This window comes from Budorcas taxicolor, chromosome 22, assembly GCF_023091745.1.
Source record: "Budorcas taxicolor isolate Tak-1 chromosome 22, Takin1.1, whole genome shotgun sequence".
In the NCBI taxonomy this organism is placed as follows: domain Eukaryota; kingdom Metazoa; phylum Chordata; class Mammalia; order Artiodactyla; family Bovidae; genus Budorcas; species Budorcas taxicolor.
Window position 1 is genome coordinate 28,608,339 of NC_068931.1, and position 22,836 is coordinate 28,631,174.

General features: G+C 39.8%; 1 protein-coding gene across 1 annotated transcript; it reads left to right on the forward strand.

The window, feature by feature from the left end:
- The first annotated feature begins 6,717 nt into the window (after nucleotides 1–6,717).
- Nucleotides 6,718–9,077, forward strand: LOC128067329 (phosphoglucomutase-1-like). Its single transcript, XM_052660316.1, has one exon. It carries the CDS (start codon nucleotides 6,815–6,817, stop codon nucleotides 8,501–8,503), a length of 1,689 nt encoding a protein of 562 aa, XP_052516276.1. The 5' UTR covers nucleotides 6,718–6,814; the 3' UTR covers nucleotides 8,504–9,077.
- Nucleotides 9,078–22,836: the final 13,759 nt, after the last annotated feature.

Sequence of the window (22,836 nt, forward strand, 5' to 3'; positions counted from 1 at the left end):
ATTAGATAGTATAAATGGCAGACTTCCTCTCCACTTCCTAGCAGGACAGAGCAGAAGATAGTTTACAGTGAACCCCAACTGGTAGGAGGCACATCCTACATTGTAGTCATAATATTCTTGACAAACACCAAGCATTCCCTTCCCTTGAAGGCAGAAAAAGGAAACATGTCCACTGAAAAGGTGAGCTAGCTTGACAGAACATGGGAAGGAAATCAAAAGCAGATGACCATGCAGAAATCATAGACTATGAAAGACAGTTAAGGCAGAATATTTGTGACTCTAAGAAAGTCTACTCTAGAAAATTCAGTGAAATGGGCCCAAGGGTTAGACATAGTTTAGATGGAGAGATTCAGTAAGGATTTGAACAGTTCTTATTTTTCTAAACCAGCCCTAATTTGCCTGAGTTATTTAACTCCCAGTTGGCTCAGCAATTTTATGATTCTTGGCACTGTGCAAAATGCATTTCTTCAGATCTTTGAAAGTTGACCGATTTCTTGCTGAATGAACCAGTCAGTCAGCTGTGAAGTCAATTTCCCTAGCTTCAGTAGACAGGACATTTTTTTTTTAAATTTTTTTATTCAGAAATGGAAGAATGTTTTTAATTGACTCTAAATGAGGATATGGAGCAGTAATATTTTCATGTCTTGATATTTAGATTGTAAGTTGATAGTCTTGTTGAGGAAGATAGCATAGATTCACTTTAAGGAATAAATACATATTTTTTTAATTCTGAATTTTCAAGAAGAATTAATTCATCAATTATTATTACAACTAGTAATATCTTACAATTGTTCTAGTTCTTTCTTTTAAAATTTAGAAACTTAGAAAGTGAAGGCACCTAGATTAGAATCTGAAGAATGGGTTTCCAAATTTTCTTTACATCCATCTGAGAATGTTATCTGTCATTAGTTCTTTTTGCACATGTTCTTGGAGTCTCACATCTATTTACACATCCTCTCATTCAGTTACAAATGTATTTTAAAAATGCATCCTAAGCACCTATTATATTTATAGAAGGATGCTGCATTCCAGAGTAAGAGACATAAATAAGCATATAATTACAATAAAACATAGAATGTACCACTTGTTAAAAAACCCAAAATGCACTGGGGACATGATCAGATAATTATAAAGCAAAAAAATACTGTGAAGATACACACATTTTATTGCATTTATCAAAATCTGAGTATACAGCTGAAGATATTTTATCTCATAAAAACTTAATTTTGAGTTCCCTATATCAGAGGTCCCCAATCTTTTTTGGTGCCAGGAACCAGTTTCATGGAAGAAAATTTTTCTGTGGACCAGAGATGGGAGATGGCTTGGGGATGATTCAAGTGCATTACATTTCTTGTGCACTCTATTTCCAATCTAATGCCACTGCAGATCTGACAGGAGGTACTGGTCTACAACCCAGAGGTTGGGGACCCCTGCAGGTGGCGCTAGTGGTAAAGAATCTAACTGCCAATGCAGGCAGATGTAAGAGACATGGGTTCGATCCCTGGGTTGGGAAGACCACCTGGAAGAAGGCATGGCAATCAACACGTGTTCTTGCCTGGAGAATCCCACAGACAGAGGAGCCTGGCAGGCTGCAGTGCACAGGGTCACAAAGTGTCGGACAGGACTGAGGCGACATAGCACACATGCCCCAAATCTAAGATACTGAGAACTCAAATGCTTCTGGTTTTACAGGGAAATTTTCACCTATTTATTTCCTTCTTTCTTTTTATTTCTTTCCACTCAAGTCCTTGAACTCCACCTCTCTTTTCTTGTCATCACTATAACAGTCCTCTGCCATCCCAGACTAATTTCATTCTTTGGAAATTGCCATAAAAATAAGTTTCTTTTCTCCTTACAAAATTGCAATATCTCTATTGAAAATAAACTTGACTCCTGAAATTCAGTATTTATTTTTTACTCTTTGATGTCACAAATCTTTAATGATATATCACTTTCTTCTAATGCTGTGAGTGACATGGAACTACTCTGTCTTCAAAATCACAAACTAGAGATTCTTCTTTCATACCATAATTTCTTTATATAGTCCTTTATTAGTCATTCATATGAACTAAATGTGGTTTAAGCCTTTAGCAAGTACTTCTACCCACACTCATCTAGTTCATTTGCTACATTTTTCTTATAATTACATTATAAATAAATTCTGGTTGTAAAAGCAGACTTTATATTTCTTATGCATTAGAATAGCTTCCTCAAATATTTGACTCTGCAAATGTCATTCAGCAATAATGATTTGTTCTGGGAAATTAGATTTTTCTGACTGGGCATTTGAACTGTGAAATTCTAGAAGACCAAGAATTTTGTATTAATAGTGATCATCTGCAAATATGTGATACTCAACTTTAGAGCCTAACTAAATAATTTTTTGCATTTAAAGTCATACCAACTACTATATTCAATAAATTCTCAATGCTAAGTAACTTTACTTACATAGCAATCAAATATAGGTATTATTAATTGGTAGGGTGTCTTTCCTCCATGCAGTGATTCAGGGACCCAGGATTTTTCATCTGATGATATTCTATCTTCTTATGTAGGGAGTTCTCTATTCCCAACTGACAAACAGGTAAAGAGATGGTTTAGAAACAAATACACTCACTTACATAGTCACCTTGGTTAGGAGTTGATATACATAATTTTACTTAAATTCCATTGGCATGAACTGATCACACAGCAGAAAAATGTAATCCTTGGTAGGCAGTTTCTTCCTAGAAACAACCAGAGGGAGCACAGAGTTTGGGAGTTATCCACCTAACTCTGCCATACCTATATCTTTTGGAAAGTTGGAATGACTTTTCCAGGTTATCTGGGATAACCTGGAATACTAGTGATAACATATTTGTATAAAAAGCTGTAAAAATACTCTTGAGAAACCTTTGCCTGATTGTCTCTAGTTTAATAAATTTACACTTTCCTTTTATTTCATTTAAACATGAAGAAAAGATGCATTTACCCATTTGCTTTTTTTCATCAACTATTTCTTGAGTGCCTATTGTATGCCAAGCACAAATTTTTATACTTGAGATACACTGGTGATTAAAACACACTAAGCTCACTTTGCCTTTGTGAGCTTATATCCTAGTAGGTAAAGGTGAACAGTAAACACTATACATAATAAATAAGTGAATTACTTTGAAATTAAAATATGTAAAATTCTGTAGAAAAAGGAAAGGTGAATCAAGGTAATGGAAATTAAGACTGACTGAATCGTACTGGGAGCTGGTTACAATTTACAAAATGATTTTCACTGAAAGCCTCATTGAGAAGGTAGCATTTAAATAAAACCAGAAGGGGATGGGACCTCAGCTCTGCAGATAGTATTTGACCCAAGAGAATTCCCAGCAGAGAGAACAGCAGGGCTAGTGATCTTAATGTAAGAGTTTGCACACTGTCCTCAGGAAACAGTAAGGAGCCCAGAGTGTTTCCAATGCTGTGAGCAAAGAAAAAGGGAGTGGGTGATGGAGCAGAAAAGATCATGTAAAATCTTCTTGGTACCATTTGTGCTTTTCTTTTTAATGGAATGGGAAACTGTTACAGAGTTTGCAGTAGAGAAGTGAAATAATCCTTATAATTGAAAAAACTCGCTTTGGGCTGTCCTGCTGAGAGAGACTGCAGGGTGTCAAATGTAAACAGGGAGGCTGGTTAGGAGATTATAGCAGTAACCAGGTAAGAGGGGTGGTGACTAGGAAGAGAGTGTCACTCCCTTCATGTGATGAAAACAGTGTTAAATATGTGTATTATCTACCAATTATTCTGGTCTTTAGTTGGTATCAAAGCTTGAGAGTATTTTGACACCCTCCATATTAACTCTCTGGCTATCATTTCAAGATTTCTGTAAGAAAGAACCTAGATTACCTTGAGAACCATATTGCATCACTGGACATCTAGCCAAATTGGGGAGGAGGTCCTAAAACAGTACTTTAACTTGAGATGCATTAGCCTACTATAAGGATAGGAATTAATATTCAAGTTGGATTGAAGCAGATAATCCCCAACATACTAAAAAACATGTACGTGTACTTTAACCAAGACATTGTCTTTCTTTCCTTAATTTTAAGCTTCAGGTGACTCTTTCTAGTATTCATAATTATAAAATATCTTCTGTGTATTACAGAATAAAACAACATATTAAGAAGAAAGCAAATTTCTTTTTATCCAGATGGAACAGTGGTAAAAAATGCGCCTGCCAATGCAGGAGACTCAAGAGATGCGGATTTGATCCCTGGGTCAGGAAGATCCCCGAGTAGGAAATGGCAATCCACTCCAGTGTTCTTGCCTGGAAAATTCCATGGACAAAGGAACCTGGTGGGCTACCACCCATGGCATCACAAAGAGTCAAAAACAACTGAGCACTCACTCAGCACTCAGCCTAGTACCTGCTACCGTGAACATCAATGTCAATGAATTTATTTACTTTTTCCTTTAATATCTCAATACTTACAAATCTATAATATGATTTACTTATTATTTTCACTTAATAATAACTTTCAATGGTTATGCTTCAAACACCTGATTTAGCATATGAATAAAAGTTAACATCTGCCTATGAGATCAGTCCTGGGTGTTCACTGGAAGAACTGACGCTAAAGCTGAAACTCCAGTACAATGGCCACCTCATGCGAAGAGTTGACTCATTGGAAAAGACCCTGATGCTCAGAAGGATTGGAGGCAGGAGGAGAAGGGGACAACAGAGGATGAGATGGCTGGATGGCATCACTGACTCGATGGACATGAGTTTGAGTGAACTCCGGGAGTTGGTGATGGACAGGGAGGCCTGGCGTGCTGTGATTCATGCGGTCGCAAAGAGTAGGACATGAGTGAGTGACTGAACTGAACTGAACTGATATTGAAATATATTTAACCATTGCATTTACCGATAGATGGGGAAACAGTGGAAACAGTGTCAGATTTTATTTTTGGGGGTTCCAGAATCACTGCAGATGGTGACTGTAGCCATGAAATTAAAAGACGCTTACTCCTTGGAAGAAAAGTTATGACCAACCTAGAAAGCATATTAAAAAGCAGAGACATTACTTTGCCGACTAAGGTCCGTCTAGTGAAGGCTATGGTTTTTCCTGTGGTCATGTATGGATATGAGAGTTGGACTGTGAAGAAGGCTGAGCGCCAAAGAATTGATGCTTTTGAACTGTGGTGTTGGAGAAGACTCTTGAGAGTCCCTTGGACTGCAAGGAGATCCAACCAGTCCATTTTGAAGGAGCTCAGCCCTGGGATTTCTTTGGAAGTAATGATGCTAAAGCTGAAACTCCAGCACTTTGACCACCTCATGTGAAGAGTTGACTCATTGGAAAAGACTCTGATGCTGGGAGGGATTTGGGGCAGGAGGAGAAGGGGACGACAGAGGATGAGATGGCTGGATGGCAACACGGACTCAATGGACATGAATCTGAGTGAACTCCGGGAGATGGTGATGAACAGGGAGGCCTGGCCTGCTGTGATTCATGGGGTCGCAAAGAGTCAGACATGACTGAGCGACTGAACTGAACTGAACATTATATTTATTAATATATGTTAGATGACATATTTTTTCAAAGTACTGATGATTTTCTTAAAAAATGTGAAAGGACTGGATCTAAGTGAGTATGCAACCCACTGGTCAATTTTATGTTGGAGAATAGTCCAGCAAGCAGAATTTGCATAGGATCCAAATATCATGATTCTTGGACCACTTCTATTTTGCAATTTAGAAATTCATCAAGAACTTGATTCCTGACATGAACCATACTTCTGAGTTACATTGCAGATACTGCAGATTATCCCAAATCATTGAGTTTTGATCAGTAATCTCATTGAGCAACTGATTACACCCCCGACCCACACACTCCCCATAGCCTGCAAGTGCCACAGAAAGAGGGTGGCTTCTTATTCTGGTGACTCTTCTTTCTTATGACTCAGCCATTTTTTGTGTTTCTCTCTGCGATTCCTCAGCAATACATGAACTGTGAACCTCTAGATGTTCAAGCTGATTTTAGAAAAAGCAGAGGGACCAGAGATCAAATTGCCAACACCCACTGGATCATCAAAAAAGCAAGAGAGTTCCAGTAAAGCATCTATTTCTGCTTCATTGACTATGCCAAAGCCTTTAACTGTGTGGATCACAATAAACTGTGGGAAATTCTGAAAGAGATGGGAATACCAGACCACCTGACCTGCCTCTTGAGACCCTGTATGCAGGTCAGGAAGCAACAGTTGGAACTGGACATGGAACAACAGACTGGTTCCAAATAGGAAAAGGAGTACATCAAGGCTGTATATTGTCACCCTGCTTATTTAACTTATATGCAGAGTACATCATGAGAAATTCTGGGCTAGAAGAAGCACAAGCTGGAATCAAGATTGCCAGGAGAAATATCAATAACCTCAGATATGCAGATGATACCACCCTTATGGCAGAAAGTGAAGAAGAACTAAAGAGCCTTTTGATGAAAGTAAAAGAGGTGAGTGAAAAAGTTGGCTTAAAGCTTAGCACTCAGAAAACTAAGATCATGGCATCTGGTCCCATCACTTCATGGGAAATAGATGGGGAAACAGTGGAAACAGTGTCAGTCTTTATTTTGGGGGCTCCAAAATCACTGCAGATGGTGACTGCAGCCATGAAATTAAAAGACACTTACTCCTTGGAAGGAAAGTTATGAGCAACTTAGACCGCATATTAAAAAGCAAAGACATTGGTGGCCCCGACCCCGTCCGCGCTCTCATCCTAGAGCCGCTGCAGCCACAGCTCCGGCCGCCCCTCGCTTGGCAGAGTCCGCTCGGCCCCAGGAAGCAAGTCGCCACCATGGTGAAGATCGTGACCGTTAAGACCAAGGCGTACCAAGACCAGAAGCCGGGCACGAGCGGGCTGCGGAAGCGGGTGAAGGTGTTTCAGAGCAGCGCCAACTATGCCGAGAATTTCATCCAGAGTATCATCTCCACCGTGGAGCCGGCGCAGCGGCAGGAGGCCGCCCTGGTGGTGGGCGGGGACGGCAGGTTCTACATGAAGGAGGCCATCCAGCTCATCGTCCGCATCGCCGCCGCCAACGGAATTGGTCGCTTGGTTATTGGACAGAATGGGATCCTCTCCACGCCTGCTGTGTCATGCATCATTAGAAAGATCAAAGCCATCGGTGGGATCATTCTGACAGCCAGCCACAACCCAGGAGGACCCAATGGAGATTTTGGAATCAAGTTCAATATTGCCAATGGAGGTCCTGCCCCGGAAGCAATAACTGATAAAATTTTCCAAATCAGCAAGACAATCGAAGAATATGCAATTTGCCCTGACCTGCACGTAGACCTTGGGGTTCTGGGAAAGCAGCAGTTTGACCTGGAAAACAAGTTCAAACCCTTCACAGTGGAAATTGTGGATTCAGTGGAAGCTTATGCTACAATGCTGAGAAACATCTTTGATTTCAACGCGCTGAAAGAACTGCTTTCTGGTCCAAACCGACTAAAGATCCGTATAGACGCCATGCACGGAGTCGTGGGACCATATGTGAAAAAAATCCTCTGTGAAGAACTCGGCGCCCCTGCGAACTCGGCAGTGAACTGCGTTCCCCTGGAGGACTTCGGAGGCCACCACCCTGACCCCAACCTCACCTACGCAGCTGACCTGGTGGAGACTATGAAGACAGGGGAGCATGATTTTGGGGCTGCCTTTGATGGAGATGGGGATCGGAACATGATTCTGGGCAAGCACGGGTTCTTCGTGAACCCTTCAGACTCTGTGGCTGTCATTGCTGCCAACATCTTCAGCATTCCATACTTCCAGCAAACCGGGGTCCGTGGCTTCGCACGCAGCATGCCCACCAGTAGTGCCCTGGACCGGGTGGCTAATGCTACAAAGATCGCTTTGTATGAGACCCCAACCGGCTGGAAGTTTTTTGGGAATCTGATGGATGCAAGCAAACTGTCCCTTTGTGGGGAAGAGAGCTTCGGGACTGGTTCTGACCACATCCGTGAGAAAGATGGTCTCTGGGCTGTCCTTGCTTGGCTCTCCATCCTAGCCACCCGCAAACAGAGTGTGGAGGACATTCTTAAAGATCACTGGCAAAAGTATGGGCGGAATTTCTTCACCAGGTATGATTATGAGGAGGTGGAAGCCGAGGGCGCAAACAAAATGATGAAGGAGTTGGAGGCCCTGATTTCTGATCGCTCCTTCGTGGGGAAACAGTTTCCAGTGGGTGACAAAGTTTACACCGTGGAGAAAATTGATAACTTCGAGTACAGCGATCCGGTGGATGGAAGCATTTCAAGAAATCAGGGCTTGCGGCTCCTTTTTGCAGACGGTTCTCGCATCATCTTTCGACTGAGCGGCACTGGGAGCGCGGGCGCCACCATCCGACTGTACATCGACAGCTACGAGAAGGATCTCGCCAAGATCTATCAGGACCCCCAGGTCATGTTGGCCCCCCTTATTTCCATTGCCCTGAAGGTGTCCCAGCTCCAGGAAAAGACGGGACGCACTGCACCCACTGTTATCACCTAAGAAGACAGGCCAGATGTGGTACGTCCCTCCACCCCAGGCCCTCCGAGTCATCTGATTGAAGAGCACAGACAGAAACAAAGTGTATTCACCCAGGCTTTTTAGGATTTGGTTTTTCCACTAACCAGTTGTTGACAAATGGTACAGTTCCAAGGCTCTGCCAATTGATATGCCTGCAAGAGCCATGTGGGAAAGAGAAAAGAAAGATCCCAGGGGCTTAAACTACTGTCAGTTCCTTTTCGTGCCCGCGTGCACTGCTGCTGTGTGGGTGTTTGTCTCCTTAGCACCAGTTTACACTACACTGGAAGATGGAGCTTAAGCATCAGTTTATGAGGCCAGTGTCCATCCTTAGGATCTGCCCCGTGATGTGACAGTGAGAATTCCTTTCTCCTTGGTGAGCCTTTCCCTCATTTAATGTTTACATGTCATCCAGCAAAACGCAGTTTCTGGTGCCTTCTCTCCAATCAGTTCTGTCTTCAGAGTGAGACGTACTTGTCTACAGATTCTCTCATTTTGCAGCATAGTCCCATTCACACAAGTATTTTGGGATATTAAAGCAAAATAAGGTAAAAAAAAAAAAAAAAAGCAAAGACATTAATTTGCCAACAAAGGTCCAGCTAGTCAAGGCTATGGTTTTTCCAGTGGTGGTGTATGGATGTGAAAGTTGGACTGTAAAGGAACCTGAGCACTGAAGAATTGATGCTTTTGAACTGTGATGTTGGAGAAGATTCTTGAGAGTCCCTTGGACTGCAAGGAGATCCAACCAGTCCATCCTAAAGGAAATCAGTCCTGAATGTTCATTGAAAGGACCGATGTTAAAGCTGAAACTCCAGTACTTTGGCCACCTGATGCGAAGAGCTGACTCATTGGAAAAGACCCTGATGCTGGGAAAGATTAGGGTCAGGAGGAGAAGGGGACAACAGAGGATGAGATGGTTGGAATACATCACCATTTCACTGGACATGAGATTGGGTAAACTCCGGGAGTTGGTGATGGACAGGGAGGCCTGGCGTGCTTCAGTCCATGGGGTCACAAAGGGTCGGACACGACTGAGCGACTGAACTGAACTGTGTTTCTAATTCTTTTTTTCCTATCTCTCTGTGGCTATATATTTTGCATCTACTATTATACCTATTTCACTATTATTCTTTATTTTCTGATCACCCATTTGAGAGGAAATTGACTGGATTGTCCAGTATGGTATTGGTGTACTTACTTGGTAGCTACCTTGAGATCATTCCAAAGGCTATTGGGTAGGTACCAATTTGGCTAATAGATATCTAATTTTGCCTTAGTACTGCTTCTCTTTAAGTTAGGGCACTGTGGCAGAGTCACAGAATGACAAACTAACTGGAAAGAACCTCTTTCAGCATGACCAACATTTAGTTTCACAGAATTTTCTGTAGTATACACATTTTTGATATATTATTTTCTGAAATGTGCTGGTTGTGTCTATTACACCTCTCACTATGTAATATCCCTTTTTTCTTTTCTCAGAACCATGTCTAAATTACTTACTTCAGTTTGACAATAAATTTTTGGATTTTGAAGAATTATATATTATTAATCACATATAACTTCTAGAATTCAATCCTGAGATTATTCTTGACTGCTTTCTTAACTTCACACAGTTTTGCGTTGGAAATACATTCTTTTTGAGATCCTCGAATTATTGATTCCCTCCTATCAAACTCTTCAACTCAGTATGTCTTTAAATTCAGTTCCAGTTTTTCTTTGTTCATTGAAGTATGAGAATAATAGTTTCTTCTCTAATGTGAAGTCATCACCACCAACTTTGTCTTCAGTCATACCTTCCTTTTCTCTAATATTTTCTTTTTCTTTTCTTTTATCAGTTGTTTACTTGGTTTTTTTGTTGTTGTTGTTTTGTTTTGTTTTTACTATGCACAACTGTGTTCAATTGTCCTCTGCAGTTAATTTCTTTCTAATTTTTGCTGCATTTTTTTTTCTGAAGTCTTGTGTAATGACTGATGTGGCAAGAAAAGAGCTTCAGTTCCTATGTGATCAGTTGTGCAGTAATTTCTCTTTTCTTTCTAATGCATAGTCTGAAAACTAGTTGGCACTCATGTTACAGGTTTTTAAATATCTCACTTGGATCACTGTTTTAAATATTAGCTGTTTTTGCATTGTCTCTCCACCTTAACAATAGACAATATGAACCGTTATTTTGAACATGCCTTTGGTTACTCCCTGATGTGTTGTAGTTGATTTTCATGACAGGAGACTGATGCTGGTGGCGTTGTTCCTGTCTTTTCATCTCCATTATTTTGCATGATAAAGGAGGAACAATATTCTGATGAACAATCTGGACTATGACAAAGAGTTGAGTGATATATTATAATCATTGTTGTTGTGAGCATTAATAATTATGTCACAAAATCTACATTGTTAGTGATAATCTTCTTCAATAGCCTTTTTCAAATGTATTCCAAACTCCTTATAAACTCCAACTGAGTCAGCTTCATAGCATCTTTTAAAGTAAGGATAAGAAAACTTTAATTAGGTAAAATTACTACATCAATGAGTCTTACTCTTTCACATTCTATTCTATAATCACACAGACTTACAATCCTAGTTATTTTTTCTCTAAGGCTTACTTTACTGACTCTGAGATCTCCGATTCCTAGACCCATGTCTAGAAATGGTGTTTCTCTAAGTCCTGGCCTGAAGTCCTTTGTATTGACCTGGGACATACAGTGAATATTTAAACCACTTGCTATTAGGCACTTCAATCTTTCCAGTCTTGTTCAAAGAATGAACTTACAAATCTATATGCTTATTGAATGACCCTCATCATCTCTGTGCTTAGTCGCTCAATCATATCTAACTTTTTGAGATCCTTTGGACTGTAGCCTGCCAGGCTCCTCTGTCCATGGCATTTTTCAGGCAAGAATACTGGAATGGCTTGCCATTTTGCACCTCCAGGTGATCTCCCCAAACTACGGATCAAACCTGTGTCTCCTCTGTCGGATTCTTTACCCACTGAGCTATCAAGAAAGCCCCCAGTCATTTCTAGTCTTCACCAATAAATCCAGACTTAGAGTTAATGTTTTGAGTTTGGGGTGTGTTCTAGTTATTTGATGCTGGATATGGGATCACGAAGAGTTGGACACGACTGAGCGACTTCACTTTCCCTTTTCACTTTCATGCATTGGAAAAGGAAATGGGAACCCACTCCAGTGTTCTTGCCTGGAGAATCCCAGGGACGGCAGAGACTGGTGGGCTGCCATCTATGGGGTCACACAGAGTCGGACACGACTGAATCGACTTAACAGCAGCAGCAGCAACAAGTTATATTAGATAATGATTTATTACATCCAGGGACTCTGAATTGTCAAATATTTAAACAAGGCATAGCTGGGATGTTGTGTCTCCTCCACAGTGTCTGGGTTCTCATCTGGTTCATCTGGAAGGTTCCAGGATTGGTGACGATTATCATCTGAAGGCTCATCACTCACATGTTCAGTGGTAGAGGAAAGAAATAAAAATCAATTTAGCAATTACTCTGTGCTAGGAGTTTTACTTAACTTCTCATATTAATACCTTGTTTACTCCTTACAACAAAAGATTGATAGAATCAATATTAACCTTAATTTAGAAATGAGATCTCGAAAAGTTGCCTGCTATTTCCAAGGCCACTTCTATGTGTTAAACAAAAAACTGAGGTGTACTTTAAAATTTATTAAGAGTTCATTTTAAGGAAAATTTTATTTAAATTGGGCAGCACCCAATGTAGCAGATAGAAAGGACCTTTGAGTAGCCGTACTCGAAAATGAAAGACTTTCCTCACCAGGAGGGAAAAGGAACAAGGAAGTTGTATGAGGCAAATATGGGTGTATTGCCAGGCTACTTTCCTTTAGGGAATAGGATCACCGACTCAATGGACATAAATTTGAGCAAGCTCCAGGAGGTGGTACAGGGAAACCTGGTGTGCTACAGTCCATGGGGTTGCAAAGAGTCCGACATGACTGAACAACTGAACTGAACTGGGGTCTATCAGGCAGATGGAGTAACTAGTGCTGATCAGGCAATTCCTAATTGACTAGTTTAGAATTTCACTTCTAGAAGGGCCAGAACTATACGTCTCAGTTGAGGAAGTGGTTCATAGCTTAAGTGACTCCATGTTGGGTCTATTGTCCTGTTATTTTAAACATGTGAGATAAAAGATGCAAACTCTTTTTTGTCTCCCTGTTCAACTGATCTTCCAATCACCAATGGCACCTCACTTCGTGAGTTATACCTTCTTCTAAATTTTGAGTTTCATACAGCATTTTCTCTCACTCATACCCTCAGTCCATTATCTCCAATACTCCCTCTTTAAGACCACATAAAACCTCCATTATAGCACTTACAACATTATTTTTTTCAATTGCTCTTGTACAGATTTATTCCACTTGTCTCTGAATACATCAAGGCCAGAGATTAAATTTTGTTCATCTCTCTTAAAGTCTGGAAAGAACTTGTTGCTCAATCTCATTTGTTGGATGATTTTTTTAAATTTTTATTGAATGAATTTATAAAGAATAAGACTAAATAGAATATTTCTGGTTCTTTTTAACATAAATCTTCTACAGAATCTTGTCCCTTCTACTTTTAAATATTTTTCAAGTGACTGTTCCTGTCTATTCCCATGTACATTCTTCATTAAGTTTTAGCATTAATATAATAGTGATGCAAAAATACTTTGCAGGAGCCCTAGAAAGATATGCATAATGTCTTTCAGATTTGAAGTACTAGTAAAACCTGATTATCAGTGCTTCAAATAGTGTCAAAATGGAAGCAGAAATCTTTGAACTTAAGTTTGTTTAAAATACTGTTGGCAATCTGCAAATGTTATGATTGTAATGGACATGCCTATTAGACATTTAATTGTAACCTGGAGGTTATTTCCTCATTTTGTGTGTATAAGGATAGTTCCTTCCCACTCAGTGTGTAAATAAACAGTATTATCCAACTGTGAGAAAGCAATTCTATTGTTAATGCAACATAAGTTTTGGTTTAAAGGTAGTATATAATATTTTATATTTTACTAATCAACTTATATTTATAATTATTAATTACAATGAATCATGTTATTCAAGGAACAACAACAAAAAAGAAAAACTATTTCTGGTTTGAGCTCTAAAATAAAACAAAATTTTAAGTCATTTAAAGTTGTAAGAAAAATAACAGTATGACAATACAGAACTGAAAGTTCAGATGAATACAATTTTACTTAAAAGGAATTTCTCAAATTATTGGAGAGACATAGAACATGCCACAACAATTTTAGCCTACTAAATTTAGTTTTTACAGCACTGCACAATGGCCATTGTACAGCCTTGAATCCTCTTAAATATTCAGTCTTGCCGAATGTGTGGCATGACAAACTCAGAAGATTATAGTCAGACTTTATTTCACAATCATGCCATGTTTTTATGTCACAGGCAAAAGCAAGATCAACGCCGCAAACAATCTGAGGTAGGCATATGTTTCCACACATTGGAACACAGAAACTACTGAAAGGCAGTTCTGTGCACGGTTATGTCCTGATCTCCACTGACCCATGTCTGAGTTGTCTAAATGGACAGATCTCTGAACATTGTAGTAGCTTAATTCTTTGCCAAAATATTATAAAATAATAATTAATAACCAGGCAGTGAAAACAACTCTCCAGGACTGATTTTGAGACTGGATTTTGAAAGCCATACCCGTAGAAAGGAAAAGAATAAGAAGCAGGTCAACTCCTACCTGGAACTGAAGTTACAAACTGAGTTCAAGGTAGAATGTGGGATTCTCCAGGCACCAAGGAGTCTTGTTATTTTGTCACTAAGTTGTGTCCAATTCTTTGCGACCCTGTGGACTGTAGCCCTCCAGCTCCTCTGTCTGTGGGATTTCCCAGGAAAGAATACTGAAGTGGGCTGTCATTTTCTTCTCCAGGAGATCTTCTTGATCCAAGAATTGAACCTGGGTCACCTGCATTGCAGGAAGTTCTTTACCATCTGAGCCTCCAGGGAAACCAAGGAGTCTGATTAAGTTGAAAAACTATGCAACTCATTGGTCCCTGGGTCAAAAGGAAATTGCCAAATTTCATGGCAGCTATAAAGCACTGCTGCACAAGTTATTTCTCACAGATATTCACCTTGACAATATGTCCATAGATATATGGGCATATTCAGGCAGATTTTAGTGCACTTAGTCCAATCATGGTTTGAATGAGAGTTATCAGAGGGTGTGGGAAAAGGAAGGAAAATCTTTTTACGAGGGGGAGTGTTTTACTCTCTTTTTGAGTTTTGGTTTTCTTCATTGTCAAGAAAGCATTAAAGGACCAATAAGGAACTCAACACAACAGACTGGCCATTTATTGAGTAATACTATGCACTTCATGCAGGAAAATCATTTTTGATGATTTGAGTGATTTAGAATTGTACATTGTGCACAAAATAACCAAGTGATAAAATAATCAATTGATATTAAACGAAATGAGCAATGCTTTAAATCTATCTAATGTAAAAACAGAATACTTAATATATGTGGTTGAACTACATTTTACCTAGGCTAAATCCTTATCTTAGAAAAGCTTTGGCTCTCATTTGCAATTAGTAGAAATTGGAATACCTACAAATATATACAGGAATGATTTTATGTGTTTTCCTCACATTCCATGACATCTCTTTCCTTGTTGTTATTGTTTAGTTGCTAAGTTGTATCTGACTGTAGCCATTAAGGAAAACAGTTTGAGGGTTCCTAGAGTGGAACAGGACTGAGCAACTTCACTTTCACTTTTCACTTTCATGCATTGGAGAAGGAAATGGCAACCCACTCCAGTGTTCTTGTCCGGAGAATTCCAGGGACGGGGGCACCTCGTGGGCTGCCATCTATGTGGTCGCACAGAGTCGGACACGACTGAAGTGACTTAGCAGCAGCAGCAGCAGCAGATATATAAAAGCAATTCTGATCTATCCATGGGATTTTCCAGGCAAGAATACTGGACTAGGTTGCCATTGCCTTCTCCAGGTTAGCTTCCTGACCCATGGGTAGAACTTGCATCTCCTGCTTTGGTAGGCAGGTTCTTTACTGCTGAGACAGCAGGGAAGCCCTTACACTTTCCTAACACCTGGTAATGATCCTCTATTATTCAAAAGACCCATTCCATCTGATAACTCAGGAGGTCACACTCTGTGTATACAGCTAGCTTCATCATCAGATAGTTTTGCATTACTCCATCTTCTGGTTTCATTCTGAGAACCGCGAAACACTGGATAATTACCTGGGTGGCAGCTTCACATATGACCCTTTTTTTCAAATTTGTGTGTATGTGTGAGTGCTTGTGAAAATCCATTTTACCCTTGGTAACCACAAAAGTGCTTCTGTCCATTATCACAGAAAGGCTGAACAAAGGGGCAGCCTCTGGTTTGATGGTGGCTATTTATTCCTCTTCTTCAAGAATTTCTTATCTTACAATAGCAATAACTTATTATTAACAGAAACACTTTTTCAAAAGTGTCAGGTCATGAGTCATCAGTCTAGGAAGAATTATTTCAAAATTTTTTGGAATACAGGTGTTTTCGTAACTGCATTTAATTTCTTCGATGTTAAAATCTAGGCATGTGATTTTACGCATTTAAAGGAATTATTGTAGAACAGGTTCATTGATTTCATCATACACACAAATAAGTTTATGACTGGAAAAAAATGGAAAAAATAGAAGGTCTTTGGGATGGAGAACTAAAGCTCTCATAAGAGCTTCCCAGGTGGCTCAGTGGGTAAAGAAACTGCTTGTAATGCAGGAAATGTAAGAGAGGTGGGTTTAATACCTGGGTCGAGAAGATCCCGTGGAAAGGGCATGGCAACCCACTCCAGTATTCTTGCCTGAAGAATCCCATGGACAGGGGAGCCTGGCAGGCTACAGTACATAGGGTGGCAAAGAGTCAGACACAAATAAAGTGACTCTGCACACAGTACATAATGTGTTTTGGAATGTTTTCTAATTTGGTAGCTATGTTCTAGGCTCTTTCCCAAGGGAAAGATGTTACATTCATATAGTGAATTACTGATTTTAGGTGCTTGATTTTTCTTGTATTACTGATGCACCTAGTGATTGCCTCCAAAGATAATCAATTAAGTTCAATTTGTAAAATCTTTACTGTGTGATAGGCATTGCACTAGGCAATTTGCCTATATGACAGGAGAGCATTTCAAAGTACAGTTTGTAATAATGCTGCTAAGCTATCAAAGTATTTCAGTCATGTTTTGGGAATATCCTTCGCCTTTGGCCCCTGCTCAGATCCATATGTCTAAACATGACTTCCGTTTATTTTATGAAAAGGATATTGTTTGGACATCAGTTAGAGTTTGCAAATGCCTAGGGTTTCCTTTTTAATCATATAACAAGAAGTCATTTTTCATTATTGAAATACAGTTCACATAAAATCTCAGTTTTAGGTGTACAACAGAGTGGCTTGACACTTATATATACTATTAAGTGATATACCAAAAAGCCCAGTAACCGTCTGTCAGAATACAAAGTTATTACAACATTCTTGAATATATTCCCTATGACACTACATGACTTAATGATTGTATGACAGGAATTTTTTACCTGTTAATTCCCTTTACTTATTTCATTCATTCTCTCACTCCCTTCTGACTGGCAACCACCAGTTTGTTTTCTGTATCCATGACTCCATTTGTATTTTATTTTGTTGATTTGTTTTGTTTTTTAGATTACAAATAAACGTGAAGTTGTATAATATTTTGTTTCTCTCTGTCTGACATTTTGCTTAGCATAGTACCTATGAGATCCATCCAAGTTACTGCAAATGCTAAGATTTCATTCTTTTTTATGGCTGAGTAATATGCCATTGCATATATATATATATATATATATATATATACATACATACATACATATATATGTGTATATATATACATGCCACTTATCACATATCAGGGCTTTCCTGATAGCTCAGTTGGTAAAGAGTCCACCTGCAATGCAGGAGACTCCGGTTCCATTCCTGGGTCAGGAAGATCCCCTAGAGAAGGTATAGGCGACCCACTCAGTATTCTTGGGCTTCTCTTGTGGCTCAGCTGGTAAAGAATCCACCTGCAATGTGGGAGACCTGGGTTTTGATCCCAGGGTTGGGAAGATACCCTGGAGAAGGGAAAGGCTACCCACTCCAGTATTCTGGACTGGAGAATTCCATGGACTGTATAGTCTATGGGGTCTCAAAAAGTTGGACACAACTGAGAAACTTACACTTTCATACCTGCCACAACTTCTTTTTTTATTCATCTACTGATGGACACACGGATGCTTCTATATCTTGCTGAATGTGAGTAATGCTACAATAAGCATTAGAGATCATATATTTTTTTGAATTAGTGTTTTGTTTTCTTCAGACAGATACTCAGAAGTACAAATGCTGGATCATATGATAGGTATATTTTAATATTTCATGGAACACTCATACTGTTTTCCTTAGTGGCTGAAATAATTTTCATTCACATCAACTGTGTACAAGGGTTCCTTTTTCTCTGTATCTTGACAATACTTGGTATTTGTTGTCTTTTTAATAATAGTCATTTGGACTGGAGTGAAGTGATATTTAACTGTTTTTTTTTAATTGGGTATAGTTGCTTTATAATGTTGTATTCAGTTCAGTTAGTTTCTGCCATGCAACCAAGTGAATCAGCTATATGTATTCATATATCCTCTCCCCTCCCTCATCTGACCCATTCCCATCCCATCCATCTTGATTTGCATGCTTCCTGATAATTAGTGACATTGAGCATCCTTTCATGTGTCTGATGGTCACCTGCATGCCTCCTTTGAAAAAGTGTCTATACAGATATTCTGCCCATTTTTCACTTGGATTATTCATTTTTTTGATATTGAGCTGCATGAGTTCTTCATATATTTTGTATATTAACTCCTTATAGGATATATCATTCACAAATATCTTTCCCCATTTTACATGTTGCCTTTTTGTTTGGTTGATGTTTTAAAATTTTATTTACTTATTTTTAATTGGAGGATAATTGCTTGACAATATTGTGTTGGTTTCTGCCACACATCAACATGAATATACATGTCCTCTCCCTCCACCTCCCACCCCATCCCAATCTTCTAGGTTGTCACAGAGCACTGGGTTGAGGTCTCTGCATCATACAGCAAATTCCCACTGGCTCTCTAATTTGCATATTGTAATTATATGTTTCAATGCTTCTCTCTCAATTCATTCCACCCTCTCCTTCTCCTGCTTGTGTCTACATGTCTGTTCTCTATTGACGTAGTCTTATTTGTTTAGTTTTGCTTTTGTTTCTCTTGCCTGAGCAGACAGATCCAAAAAGGACCTGCAATGACTGATGTCAAATAGTTTACTGTCTACATTTCCTTCTAGGAGCTTTATGGTTTCAATTTTAAGTTTTTAATCCAATTTGAGTTTATTTTTGGAAATGATATGTGAAAGTAGACTGTCTGGCAGGATGACCAGCTTTCTGAGCCTGGGACATTTTTTTTAGATCTCCATCAACTCTACTCCATTGGATGACTCCGTATTAATTGCTCAGGGTATGTATGTTCAGAGGGATGGTTCTATGAAGAGAAGTAAAATCTTCAAGGTATGATCAATGTGTGATTAGATTAAATCTGCCTGAGGACCTTTTGCCTCTCTGATTTGGTAATGGAGTGAGTATACCACTCTGTTATATACATGTTCTCTTTCTTAATTCCTCAGAATAGAGCAGTGCTATTTGGAGGATCATTAGATAAATAATGAAAGTAAGGAGGCCTGATGAGTTATAAAATAATAATCTTGCTCAAATCAAACACTTAGGCAATTGGAGTGAAGGTTTGTAACCATTAAATTACCCAAGCTCCTACACATATGCTACTTTGCTCATGTGGGGCTCAGGTGACTCTTACACACATGTTATGGTTGAAATAGATGATTTTGAAAACTTCTTCTACTTTTAAAAAAATGTTCTACTTTCCCGGTATCTTTGAGCTGAAGGGCACTGTCCTACATAGACAAGGGATTGTGAAGGTGAAGGTGAAAGTTATTCAGTAGTGTCTGACTCTTTGAGACCCTTTGGACTATACAATCCATGGAATTCTCCAGGCCAGAATACTGGAGTGGGTAGCCTTTCCTTTTTCCAAGTGATCTTCTCAACCCAGGGGTCGAAACCAGGTCTCGCACGTTGCAAGCAGATTCTTTACCAGTTGAGCCGCAAGGGAAGCCCAAGAATACTGGTGTGGGTAGCCTATCCCCTCTCCAGGGGATCTTCCTGACCCAGTTCTTCCTGAACTGGGATCTCCTGCATTCCAGGTGGATTCTTTACCAACTATCAGGAAGTAATTGTGGATACTGACAATAAGTTACAATGAGGTTTGTATGAGTATGCTCAGTTTTGTCCAACTCTTTGTGACCCCGCACAAGCGCAGCAGCTACGACAGCACACAAGAGCAGCTAAGAGGAGCCCACCACCTCCGAGGTAAGGAGCAGTGGCTGCTCTTCACTGGAGCAGCCTTTAAGAGATACCCCACATCCAAGGTAAGAGAAACTGAAGTAAGATGGTAGGCACTGAGAGAGGGCATCAGAGGGCAGACAGACTGAAACCACAGTCACAGACGATGTGCCAGTTGGATCATACAGACCACAGCCTTGTCTAACTCAGTGAAACTAAGCCATGCCATGTGGGGCCACCCAAGACTGACAGGTCATAGTGGAGAGGTCTGACAGAATGCAATCCACTGGAGAAGAGAATGGCAAACCACTTCAGTATTCTTGCCTTGAGAACCCCATGAACAGTATGAAAAGGCAAAAAGATAGGACACTGAAAGATGAACTCCCCAGGTCGGTAGGTGCCCAAGATGCTACTGGAGATCAGTAGAGAAATAACTCCAGAAAGAATGAAGGGATAGAGCCAAAGCAAAAGCAACACCCAGTCGTGGATGGGACTGGTGATAGCAGCAAGGTTTGATACTGTAAAGAGCAATATTGTATAGGAACCTAGAATGTTAGGTCCATGAATCAAGGCATATTGGAAGTGGTCAAACAGGAGATGATAAGAGTTAACATCAACATTCTAGGAATCAGCAAACTAAGATGGAGTGGAATGGGTGAATTTAACTCAGATGACCATTATTTCTACTACTGTGGGCAGGAATCCCTTAGAAGAAATGGAATAGCCATCATAGTCAACAAAAGAGTCCAAAATGCAGTACTTGGATGCAGTCTCAAAAGCGACAGAATGATCTCCGTTCATTTCCAAGGCAAACCATTTAATATCACAGTAATCCAAGTATATGCCCTGACCAGTAATGCTGAAGAAGCTGAAGTTGAATAGTTCTGTGAAGACCTACAAGACTTTCTAGAAATAACACCCCAAAAAGATGTCCTTTTCATTATAGGGGACTGGAATGCAAAAGGAGGAAGTCAAGAAACACCTTGAGTAACAGGAAAATTTGGCCTTGGAGTACAGAATGAAGCAGGGCAAAGGCTCTAATAGAGTTCTGCCAAAAGAACACACTGATCATAGCAAACACCCTCTTCCAACAACACAAGAGAAGATTCTACACATGGACATCACCAGATGGTTGACACAGAAATCAGATTGATTATATTCTTTGCAGCCAAAGATGGAAAAGCTCTGGAAGCTGACTGTGGTTCAAATCATGAAATCCTTATTGCCAAATTCAGACTTAAATTGAAGAAAGTGGAGAAAACCACTAGACCATTCAGGTATGACCTAAATCAAATCCCTTATGATTGTACAGTGGAAGTGAGAAATAGATTTAAGGGACTAGATCTGATAGACAGAGTGCTTGCTGAACTATGGATGGAGGTTTGTGACATTGTACAGGAGACAGAAATCAAGACCATCCCCAAGAAAAATGAAATGCAAAAAAGCAAAATGGCTGTAGGGGAGGCCTTACAAATAGCTGTGAAAATAAGAGAGATAAAAAGCAAAGGAGAAAAGGAAAGATATGCCCATTTGAATGCAGAGTTCCAAAGAATAGCAAGGAGAGATAAGAAAGCCTTCCTTAGTGATCAGTGCAAAGAAATAGAGGGAAAAAATAGAATGTGAAAGTCTAGAGATCTCTTCAAGAAAATTAGAGATACCCAGGAAACATTTCATGCAAAGATGGGCTCAAAAAAGGACAGAAATGGTAGGGACCCAAGAGAAGCAGAAGATATTAAGAAGAGGTGGCAAGAATACACAGAAGAACTGTACAAAAAAGACTCTTCACGACCCAGATAATCATGATGGTGTGATCACTCATCTAGAGCCAGACATTCTGGAATGTGAAGTCAAGTGGGCGTTAGAAAGCATCATTACAAACAAAGCTAGTGGAGGTGATGGAATTCCAGTTGAGCTATTTCAAATCCTGAAAGATGATGCTGTGAAAGTGCCACACTCAATATGCCAGCAAATTTGGAGAGCTCAGCATGGCCACAGGACTGGAAAAGGTCGGTTTTCATTCCAATCCCAAAGAAAGGCAATGCCAAGAATGCTCAAACTACTGCACAATTGCACTCATCTCACATACTAGTAAAGTAATGCTCAAATTTCTCCAAGCCAGGCTTCAGCAATATGTGAACCATGAACTTCCTGATGTTCAAGCTGGTTTTAGAAAAGGCAGAGGAACCAGAGATCAGATATCCAACATCTGCTGGATCATGGAAAAAGCAAGAGAGTTCCAGAAAAACATCTATTTCTGCTTTATTGACTATGCCAAAGCCTTTGACTGTGTGGATCACAATAAACTGTGGAAAATTCTGAGAGAGATGGGAATACCAGACCACCTGACCTGCCTCTTGAGAAACCTGTATGCAGGTCAAGAAGCAACAGTTAGAACTGAACATGGAACAACAGACTGGTTCCAAATAAGAAAAGGAGTACATCAAGGCTGTATATTGTCACCTTGCTTATTTAACTTCTATGCAGAGTACATCATGAGAAATGCTGGGCTGGAGGAAGCACAAGCTGGAATCAAGATTGCTGGGAGAAATATCATTAACCTCAAATATGCAGATGACACCACCCTTATGGCAGAAAGTGAAGAAGAACTAAAGAGCTTCTTGATGAAAGTGAAAGAGGAGAGTGAAAAAGTTGGCTTAAAGCTCAACATTCAGAAAACGAAGATCATGGCATCTGGTCCCATCACTTCATGGGAAATAGATGGGGAAACAGTGGAAACAGTGGCTGCTTTTATTTTTCTGGGCTCCAAAATCTCTTCTCCAAGGGATCTTCCCAACTCACGGATGGGACCCGTGTCTCTTGCACCTCCTCATTGGCAGATGGATTCTTTACCACTAGGACCAGCTTGGAAG